This window comes from Echinops telfairi, unplaced genomic scaffold (genome assembly GCF_000313985.2).
Source record: "Echinops telfairi isolate 266 unplaced genomic scaffold, ASM31398v2 ScPeMD7_30;HRSCAF=105, whole genome shotgun sequence".
Taxonomy (NCBI): Eukaryota; Metazoa; Chordata; class Mammalia; order Afrosoricida; family Tenrecidae; genus Echinops; species Echinops telfairi.
The window spans coordinates 826625-838213 of NW_022103927.1; the positions used below are offsets into that span (position 1 = coordinate 826625).

At 45.0% G+C, this 11589-nt stretch overlaps 1 protein-coding gene across 1 annotated transcript in view; it reads left to right on the forward strand.

Annotated features, from left to right (window-relative positions):
- Positions 1-10953: 10953 nt before the first annotated feature.
- The window catches only part of LOC101659795 (olfactory receptor 10H1-like), a 5544-nt gene continuing 4908 nt past the window's right edge, over positions 10954-11589 (forward strand). Inside the window, exon 1 of the mRNA XM_013007930.1 lies at positions 10954-11584. Within this exon, the coding sequence (XP_012863384.1) occupies positions 10954-11584 (631 nt within the window). The remainder of the gene's footprint in view (positions 11585-11589) is intronic.

The window sequence follows — 11589 nt, forward strand, 5'->3', positions numbered from 1 at the left end:
ACAGAAGGGTCACAAGGAAGAGATGAGCCAGTCAGGGTGCAGTGTAGTAATGATGAAACATACAACTTTCTTCTAGTGCTTTGCTGCTTCCTCCCCACACTCTCATGACCACAATTCTACCTTACAAATCCTGCTAGACCAGAGTATTTACACTGGTACAGATAAGAGCTCGAAACAGAGGGAATCCAGGACAGATAATCCCCTCGGGACCAACAATGAGAGTAGTGATACCAGGAGGGTAAGAGGAAGGTGGGGGCAGTATGGGGGAGCCAATCACAATAATCTACATATAACCCCGTCCCAGGGGGGTGGACAACAGAAAAGTGGGTGAAGGGAGACAATGGTCAGTGTAAGACATGAAAATCATAATAATTTATAAATTATCAAGGGTTCATGAGGGAGGGAGGTGGAGGAGGATGGGGAATGAGCTGATACTAAGGGCTCGAGCAGAAAATGTTTTGAAAATGATGATGGCAACATATGTACAAATGTGCTTGACACCATGGATGGATGGATTGTGATAAGAGGTGTGAGATCCCCCAATAACATGATTTTTAAAATAATAATAATAATAATAAAATAATTTAAACAATTTTATTGATATATAATCCACATATTGTGCAATTCAATGGTTTGAACATGTTGAAAATAGTTGTGCAATCATCACTACAATGCATTTGAGAACATTTTCTTCTCTCTTGTATTCATTTTTACTAGCTTCCCCTTTCCTCCCACTTCCTCTGTCATAACCCTAATAAACTATTAATCTAGTTAATGACCAATTCCTATGAGGCAGGGGTCATCCATGCCTCCACCCTTCTCCTCCTTTGCCAATTCGGAAACCAACTACTCCTCCCAGATCTTCCTCTGCTTCTCAACGGGGCTCGACAATTCCTTGCAATAGCCACGCAGAACTCACAGACCGAACTCCTGCATGCAGACTTTATTAGAGAAGTTAACAGGCTACAATTCCATATCAGAAATGCTCAAGACACAGTTCTTTAGTTAGGAGCACACGTCCCCAGCCGTGCCCCAAGGCAGGCCTCTCTCTGGTCCTTGACCTCAGCCATGAGGCTTCTTAGCCTTTGTCCTACTTGAACAAGGTAACAAAGATGGTTGTGCACTGCCAATAAGTGCTCAAAGGGCATCCCATTCTGCTATAAGTCTCATGCTGAAGGTGCTCAGCTCTAGCTCCATGGATCAGTAAACCAAGAAACCCAAATTAAGGGCCTGGAGGTACTTCATCCCCTAAGTGAACCTCCTGTCCAAAGGTTCCCAGCTTTACCCACCTGTGGCTCTGCTGCCATTACTCCTCTGCTGCTTCTCTGGTATCACAGATTTTTTTTGTCCCTGAATTAGGAGGTTCGTTGTGCAGGAACTTCAGGGCGACTATACACATGCACTTCTCCAGATGCAATACACAGAAATCAAACTGACTACATCTGTGGGAAGAGATGATGGAGAAGATCAGTATCAGGAGCTAAAACCAGGCCAGCGCTCGACTGGAACAGACCATCAATTGATGCTCATCTGTAAGTTCAGGTTAAAGCTGCAGAAAAAACAAATCCAGGAGCCAAAAGGTGACCTTGAGTCTATCTATCCCACCTGAATTTTAAGAACATCTTAACAGACATTGAACACTAATGACAAAAGACCCGATGAGCTGTGGGAAGACATCAAGACCAACCTTCATGAAGAAAGCAAAAGATCATTAAAAAGACAGAAGAGAAAGAAAAGATCCAAGTGGATGTCAGAAGAGACTCTGAAACATGCTCTTAATTGTAGAGTAGCGAAGGCAAATCAAAGAAATGATGAAGTCAGAGAGCTGAGCAGAAAATTCCACAGAGCAGCTGGAGAAGACAAAAGAAAGCCTCGTCATGAAATGTGCAAAGGCGTAAAGTTAGAAAACCCGAAAGGAAACACTGACTCGGCAGATTTTAAATGGAAAGACCCGTGACTGCGCCATCCTCACAATTGTCCATGAGCATGACTGTGGACTCGAGCAAGTCAAAATCCTGGACGACTCCCACCTTTTCTCCACTTCTCCTGTTGTTGCCCATTGGTCCAGTTGTGAGGACTTCGGTCTCCTTTACACAGAATACACAGAATCAAGGTTATGTCTAGACGAGACATATTAAACAATTACTGCATTGCAGAACTCTTCAGAGTTGGTGACTGCTTTGGGTTTGTTACTTGAATGGAATAAACATGTCTTCAATTTTATTGAAATGAAAAACCATGAAGAGTTTTAATTGAATAATGAAATAAGTGTATTCTTCAATGTTTTCTCGCTCAGTTTTCTTACAGTTGATTGCCTTTTTTGGTATATACATAACGCATCATGCATGTTTCTATTAGAGATGCATACTCCAAAAGAAACCAACACATGATCTCATAGGACTCACGTAGATTTCTACTCTAAGTAGAAATCCTATTATCTTCTCCTTGTTGTTAGGAGTCTTGAGGTAGGAGTAAAATGAAAAGTGCAAAGAACTGGAGTTAGAAAAAGGGAAGAACACACTAAGTGTAACTTAAGTAGAAGGAATTGAAGAAAAATCCCTCAGAGCTTGAGTTACAACATTAAAGGTTTCTATGGCAAAATATTGAATAGTACTGGAGCCATCAAAAGACAATGAAAGGAACACACAGAATCATTGCACCCAAAAGAACTGGTTGACATTCCACCATTACCAGAAATAACACATGCATCAGAACTGATGGTACTGAAGGAAGAAGTCCAAGTTGCACTAAAAGCATTAGCAAAAATTAAGGGTTCAGAAATCGGTGGAATAACAATGGAAATGTTTCAACAAGCCGATGAAGCACCGGAAGTAATCCATAGTTGTATGCATTCCAAAGAAAAGTGAGCCAACAGAATGTAGAAATTATAATATCATGCATGTCACATGCAAATAAACTTTTGCTGGAGCTAATTCAACAATGCTTGCAACAGTACATCAAGAGGAAGCTGCCAGAAACCCTTCAGAAGACGACATGGCAGAAGGAACATCATTTCTGACATCAGGTGGGTCTTGGCTGAAAGTAGACAAGATCAGAAATACTTACGTGTTGATTGTGCAAAGGCATTTGACTGTGTGGACCGCCCCCCCCGCCCCCCCAAAAAACCCTATGGGATTGTATTGAGAAAAATGGGAATTACAGGACACTTTATTGGGCTAACGCAGAACTTGTACATGGACCGGCAGACAATTGTAAGCACAGAACAAGGGAATAGTGCTTGCCAGAGTCTCTTCTGACATGCGCACTGATATTGTCTTTCTTTCTTGTCTTTTTAATGACTTTTTGCTTTCTTTAAGTATGATGTTCTTGATGCCATCCCACAACTTTTCAGCTCTTCTGTAATTAAAGTTCAATGCATTAAATTTGTTCTCAAAATTCAGGTGGGATATACTCAACGTTGTGTTTTTTCTCTTGTGGCCTTGTTTTAATTTCCTTCAGCCTCAGCTTGAACATACATATGAGCAATTGATGGTCTGTTCCACAGTCGGCCCATGGCCTCATTTTGGTTGCTAGTATGGAGCTTCTCCATCCTTTCTTCTCACAGAGGTAGTAAATTTGATTCCTATGTATTTCATCTGATAAGATCTGTGTGCATAGCCTCTGTTCATGTTGTTGAAAAAAAGGTATTTTCAATAAAGAAGTCATTAGTCTTGCAAAATTCTATCATGTGATCCTCAACTTTATATTACCTAGGTCATATTTCCCAACTACTGTTTCTTCCCAAATCTTGCATTCCAATCACCAATAATTAACAATGCATCTTGATTGCTGTTTAATCAATATCAGACTGAAGAACTTGGTAAGATCCTTTAATGTCTTCCTTATTAGATTTAGTCGGTTTCTACATTTGAATAATAGTTGTACTAACTGGGCTTCCTTGTTGGTGTATAGATATTATATGATCACAGACAGAATTGTACTTCAAGCTAGAGCTTGAAATGTTCTTTTTGATAATGAATGCAATGCCATTCCTCTTGAATTTGTCATTCCTGGCATCGTAAACTGTATGACTGATCCATCTCAGCTCACTTACACCTACCCTGTTTCCCCGAAAATAAGACAGTGTCTTATATTAATTTTTGCTCCCAAAGGTGTGCTAGGTCTTATTTTCAGGGGATCTTATTTTTCCATGAAGAAGAATATGGTACACATTTACTGTTGAATAACAAAAGAAGGAAATTTATTACCTGTATACAGTATGGTAGTAGTGGTCATCACCAACCAGTATAACCAGAAACCTGTGAATCCTACAGTATCAAGAATTTCTTGTTACTACCATTATTTCCATGTACAACAATCTATGGTACATTTACTCATTTATTCAATGACAGTCATGTCATCATCTTCTGGAACATCATCATAACAATCCAAACCCTTATTTTCGGGGAGGTCTTATTTTCAGGGGATGCCTTATATTTCAGAGAGAGGCAAAACTGTAAGTAGGTCTTATTTTGGGGGGGTGGCTTACTTTCGGGGAAACAGGGTAGGATATCAGTCTTTGTGTCTTCTATTTCATTTGTAATGACTTCCACATTTCCCAGATTCACATTTATGCATCCCAAGTTCCAATTAGGAATAGATGTTTGCGGCTCTTTCTTCTCATGCCCCACCCACAAGTGAAGGTCTGCAAGGCTTTTCTCTGTCTAGGTTATGGTGGTCGACTCTATTTTGAGCAGGCTGCTCTTCCTCAGCCATGCTTTGAGTGCCTTCTGACCCGAAGGGGTCATCTTCTGGCACCGTCTCTGACAATGTCCCGCTGCTGTTATTCATGAGGTTTCAGTGTCTGACTATGTTCTTCTGCTAATCACCAGGTTTTCCGTGGCTAATTCCTCAGAAGTGGCCAGCTTATTCCTTCTTTGAAGTCTGTTCTTAGACTGGAAGTGCTGCTGAATCCTGTTCACGTTGGGTGACCCTGCTGGGCTTTGAGAATACCAGTGACAACTCCCAGCAGCACAGCGACACATAAGTTACTGCAGTAAGCCACCCTGACTGACGAGCGGTGGCTGTAAAGAGTCTAGCCTTCACAACCCCTTTGGGGGCAGCTCCACTCTGACCTGCAGCGTTGTTATGGGTGGGGCTGGATCACAGGGCAATGGGTGTTTGTCACAGAGGGGAATCGTTTGGTGTTACGATCGCTGTGGCCCCTCGTATTTCCTTTTTTGCTGTTCTTGGCTGTACTTCATGCTGGTCGCCGAGCTTAGCGAGTGCTCCTGTACATTCAGACAAAGATATCGATACCAGTTTCTCTCTTTAAGCAAGCCCAGGAGATCTCAGCCTCCAAAAACCCAGCTCCAAGCCACCTCATTCTGGGAAACCATCCAGCTCCCCTCGCCCTGGGTCCCAGAGAGGAGACCTTGGTTCTCTCTCTGGCTCTTCCAGTTCCTGCCCTCCCTCTAATGCTGTCTGGACCCCAAGGGACAGAGAGCATTTTCCAGCTCTGTCTCCCCCAGGTTCGGGTCCTCTCTGGTCAGGAGAGGTGGTGAAGAGGCTCTGCTTGGAGCTGATGGAGAGAGGCAGGATGGAGGCTGACAGGTCCCTGAAGGCTCCCCAAGGTCCTTCCCAGTCCCCCAGCACTGGGCACAGCCTCTTTGGAGCTTCCAGGCTGCCTTTGTGGAGAGGCCCCTGGGAAGAGCCAGCTGGGGAGGCCACCACAGGGACAAGGCAGAAAAGCACCAGCATCAGAGCCTCCCAGCTCTGCCCCCGATTCCTGCGGGCACCCGGAGCATCAAACAGGTGAGATTTTCCTGCTCTTCCTGCTGTACGGGAGAAGCAGCACGGAACAAAGAGGACCAAAACATAAAGGGTAGAAATCCACAGCCAAACCCGATGCTCTGGATTTGATTCTGACTTATGATGAGTGGGACTGCACACCATGGGGTCATTAGGGTAGCAGATCACCAGGCCTTGCTCCTGAGGCACCGGGGTGGGTTCTCATGACCAGTCTTTTGGGTTGGGTGCTTCACTGCACTACCCAGTGACTTGTGAATGTCGGACAGAATTGGAGGGTTGGAGGGTGGCGCCTGCGGGTTTGGAGACTGGAGTGTAGTCCTGGGGGGACTGGCGGGGAAGGGAGAGGAAAGAGGATCCTCAGCCTCAGGAGGCTGTCTGGAGGCTGCTTCAGTGTGCCCCGCTGGGTGCTCGGGGGTCGATCCAGCACAGGTGTCCACCACAGCTCTGGGGGTCATTGCGCTGATCTGCATAGGACACATGGTGACCCTATCGTGCAGAGAAGAGCTTCATTCCAGCGAGTTCTCTCATTGTCACCCAGCCTGTTAGATCGAGGTGGAGCACTAGTGGTGGTTCTGGGAAAGGCAGGTTATGGGGATGTAGGCTAGCTGCTTTCTGTGATGTTTGCTCATCACCTGTGTTTTACCCATCCTCCTGAAGGCTTAACTGGAGACCACATTGAGCTGAATTCTGTCTGCCTATCTGTGAGGAGATAGACAGCTCAGCCTCAGGAGGTTGGGCTACTCCACCGATCAGGAGATGGGAGGCGAAAGAGGGGTCTGGGGAGAGGAAGAAGTTGGGTTCACTTCTTGGGGGAACTGTGCGGAGCGGTTGGCAGTGCAGAAGGAGAAGGAAAAGGTGGAGAAGCAAATGAGCGACGTTAGAAGTGGAGTTTGACTTGGTTTAGAGAGCCGGTCATTGGGAAAGGCACGCCTGTGAGCAAAGGCAGGCTCAGAAAAACAGGAAAAAATTAGAATCGTACGAAGCACTTAAGAAAATATATTTTTCTGTACATCGCAGTTGCTGCTGGTCATGAATTTTAACATGTTGCCCATCCAGGCAATGGTGCAGATGGCTGTTGTATGCCTGTGGGATGATCACATCTCATCGAGATGCTATAGGACAGGGTCGAACGGTCCCATTGAGTTTCCCAGGCCGGAGAGACCAGTCCCTGGAGAAGGGCATCATGCTTGGTAAAATGGAAGGGCAGCGGAAAAGAGGAAGGCCTTTAACAAGATGGATGGACACCATGGCTGCAACAGTGGGCTCAGGCAGAGGAACAACTGTGAGGCTGCTGCAGGACCAGGCAGTGTTTCGTTCTGTTGTGCACAGGGTCGCTATGGGTCAGAGCAGGTTTGATGGCACCTAACAGCAACAACAACAACAACAACCTTTACAGAAGGAGGCTGTCATATCTTTGTCCTGCAGAGCCCCTGGGTGCATTCTAACCACGGACTCTTGAGTTAGCAGTCAAGTGCTTACTTGTTGCTCCAACAGGATTCTTTAAAAGGTAAGCTAGATATATGTAGCATTTAAAACGTGAGCTTCTCAGAAGAAGCAGAGGGCATAAAGAATATCAGTGTAGAACACTGGAACACAGGCGTCTATTAAAACTGTGTGTCAGCGGAAGCCAACATCCACTTGTGAGACCACGCATGAATTAACCTCCGGTGAATCCCGTCTGACCATTGTCCAAAGATGTTGTGCATAGCTTTGCTATCAGACAGAGAGCACGGTACAGTTGATTATAGCAGATGTAGTTAGGTTAAAAATGTAATACCTTATCATTTGATCTCCCCTTTGAACTATTTTAAAATTGTTTCAATTTTTAGTATTTTCTGCTTTCTTTTCCATTAAGGCACTCTATGTTTTGTCTAGTCATTGTTGTTGTTGTTGTTTGTTTCCTGTATGTGTTCTGCGTGATTTTCTGTATTTGAAATCTAGGATTGGTAGAGCTGTAGAGACAGTCGCTGGATTGATAATTACCTAGGGACCTGGCAAGAGAGGATGTTGGGCACCGAGGAGCTAACTGCAATGAGTAACAGAAGAAAATGTTCTAGAACTGATTGCAGTGATGTCTGCACAACTCTTCTTAATATGACGACATTTATGATATGCAAAGGCCAATAAAACTACTTAAACACACACAAAGAAAAAATAAAACAAAAACTGGGGGTCAGCTGAAATATTTTATGTATCTTAAGGTCAAAGGAGATGGGGGTTTTCTGTGTAGGATCCCAGGAGTCAATGTGTCCAAGTTCAAGTTCCAGTGAATCTGGAAAAAGGGTGGGGGTGGGGAGATCTAATACTAGAGATAGTGATCATCCCGTTGGGGTCATAGACTCTCAGAAGACACTGGTCACTCCCATTGTATGGTCACTGAGAGCTGGAACCTTCTCCCACGACCCACAGTGGGAGCCGGGGTTGGAACCCTGTCTGATAACTCCGGATAATTCTGTCTGGAAGCCAGAGTAGAGAAGCCAGCAGGCAGCCAACAAGGGGTAAGGATCAAGGGGTGGTGAGGGGAGCCTGGGGCCATAGTCTCCATGTCTTACCCCCAGTCTGCTAATGTTATCCAGACTATTCCTTGTTGAACAGAATTCCTTAATGTTGAAGTTTCCGTGTCTTTAAAAAAAATCCATCAAAGATGTGCCTTTACTTCTTTTATTATAAATTAGGTGTGTGTGTGTGTGGGTTGCATTTCAGATCATCAACTTTGTACTGAACAGTTTAAACCGTTCATCAGCATGCCCCCCTCCCCCTCACCCATGCCCTGTGTAGGATCCCAGGAGTAAATTTGTCCAAGTTCAAGTTGCAGTGAATCTGGAAAAGGGGGGGGCGGCGGGGAATCTAATACTAGAGATAGTGAGGATCCTGTTGGGGTCACGGACCATGAGTTGAGAGTAGGACCGAAGGGGGCATCTGGTCTCGAAGACAGGTCCCCCCCTCTTCTCACTCTTGTGGATTCCTCTCTTCTATTTCATCCCGTGAACACTGTCAACAGCCCAGCACCCTGCCTTACCCCCCTCCCTTGTCCTCCACCCCTTTGGCTAACTCTGAAGTCTGTTCCTTTGGGTGTGGAAGCCCTTTACTTGTTTCTCAAAATCACCTTCCCATTGCTGCTGTGGACATTGTCTCTAGGAAGCCCCTCTCCATCCCTGGGCCACCAAGAGATTCTCCTACTTCTATTCTCTTCTGTGCATGTGAGCGTCTTGTCTTTCTTGTCCATGCCTTGAGTTCCTCTGCGCGCCTTTGCATACGATGTGAGGCAGCTGGCACGCACTCCATATAACCTGTGATCAGGGTCCCACCACATACGAGTAAGCAGCCCACCTTCCCTCCTGGGTTTGTGGGGCCGCTTCTTTTCATTTATGGGATGCAAATCATGCAGGCACACTGTCTGAAACTACAATCAATTTCGGTTGGTTTTTAATACCAGCTTCCAATTCATTAAGAACGATTGTGGTCCTCCCATGCACCCACCTCAGGGCATAGGAGGAGACAATGCTCCCGTTAATGCCCTTTTTACAAGGTTCATTTTTCACTGACTTTACTCTTCTGAAGGAATTTTAGGACTTTCCTTGATCCAACTCACAGTTGGTTTGACTGGACGTGTGGATGAAGTTGCATTGATATCATCATGGGGGGAAGAAAGGCTATTACAGGATCAGTCCATCCCATCTGTAGGAAGATATGCTTTCTTCATGCAGGTCAGCTAGAGGAACCACACATTCAGAAGCAGAGACAGGCCTTGAGCTGTCTTCTGCGAAGCCAGTCATTAGAGGCAGCTGAGAAAACGCAGGGCAAAGTCATTGCTCTCATTGCCTGTTGTTTCGTAAAGTGCAGTTACCTTCTCAGACATACGAGTACAGTATGTTATTTATATGCACATGTGCTGGGTTAATTATTATTGTTTTAAAATGCATTGATGATGCAAACGGTTGAACTCTAGCCTCTGTACAATGACTATTCTTTAAAAAAATCATTTTATTGGTAGCTCTTACAGATCTTATAACAATTCATAATTCCACTAGATCAAGCATAATTGTACAATTAATGGCTATTCTTTTTGATGATCAAGTTGTACAGTCTTTTTGATCTAGTTTCTGAATCTTTTTCAACAAGACCCTTGATGGAAGTTTCCTTTCATTCTGGGTCTAGATAACCTAGGTTTATTCTTATGTCCACACTAGGAACCAGCCATGCCTTGAGGGAATCCTCATTCTTTTGAGAGGCATCCCCAAATCGATCCAAACTCTCTGCCATTGAGTTATTTCCAACTTATAGTCACCCCCTGAGCACTTTCAAGACCGTATCTGCTTATGGGAGTAGATAGGCCCAGTCCTGCGTGGCATATGCCAGAGATATTGTGATTATCATCAGATTCCCTTTTATCTGTTTTTGAGACCGATGGCTAAGTTCTCATATTATTTGGATCATATTTGCTGGGTATACATTGGTCCACCCTCTTGTTTCAGTAGCTGTATAGTAATAAACAAAAAATATGCAACAAGATGGCACAGAGGAGGGCCAAGAAAGCTGTACCGCCATAAATGCAAACAGGCTAAGTAATCAATTAAAAAGACAAAGACTCTCAATATATTTCCTTAACCTCCAAGGTCCAAATCTGTATTTTCTAGAACAAACACACGATTAAAGAGACCTGGTCCAGGTCATGTGTACTTGTCTCTAATAATTCTTCCAAAGGGACCCATTGTTTATTTTTTTTAGCCATTACTAAAATGCAAATAGTAGCCAAACTCTAGCCAAAACATGCATATATTGATCTAATTTTATCTCAACATGTAGTTGTAGGAGCCATTATTATCTACTTAATTTTACAATTAAGGGAACTGAGAGCCGGAATATTAAGCAAGTAATCTAAAAGTACAGCACTCTCTAGTTGTTAATCTAGGTCTTAATCAGTCGCCATCAAAGTGCTTCCAATTCATGGTGACCCTGGGGTGCTGTGGAGCAGAATCCTATCCCATGAGGATTTCATTGGCTGTGACCCTTTGGGAATAGATAACCAGGTCTTTCTTCTTAGATTCTCCTTCTGAGGTGCCTCTGGGTCGGTTCAAACTACCAACCCTTCTGATTGTAGCGGAGACCTTAACCATTTGTCTCACCCAGGGACCCCAATCGATGCCTTTATTTTGACTACTGCTTTTTATTCTGTTTCGGATCTCACCAGATGCAGCCTCCATGTCTGTTCAGAATCACAGCACGGTGACTGAATTCATCCTCATTGGCTTCTCCCACTTCCCCCAGCAACTCCTCCCTGTTCTTTTCCTGCTGTTCCTGCTGATGTACCTCTTCACGCTGCTGGGGAACCTGCTCATCATGGCCACCATCTGGAGCGAGCGCAGCCTCCACACGCCCATGTACCTCTTCCTGTGTGCCCTCTCCATCTCCGAGATCCTCTACACCTTCGCCATCATCCCTCGCATGCTGGTCGACCTGCTGTCCACCCATTCTGTCATTGCCCTCATGGCCTGTGCCAGTCAAATGTTCTTCTCCTTCACATTTGGCTTCACCCACTCCTTCCTGCTCACCGTCATGGGCTATGACCGCTACGTGGCCATCTGCCACCCGCTGCGCTACAACGTCCTCATGAGTGCCCAGGGCTGTGCCTACCTGGTGACCTGGTCCTGGATTGGGGGCGCCATCATGGGGATGGTGGTGACCACGGCCATTTTCAACCTCACCTTCTGTGGACCCAATGAGGTCCAGCATTTCTTCTGCCATGTGCCGCCCCTTGTGAAGTTGGCCTGTGGGGACAATGTCTTCATTGTGGCCAAGGGCGTGGGCCTGGTGTGCATCACAGCCCTGCTGGGCTGC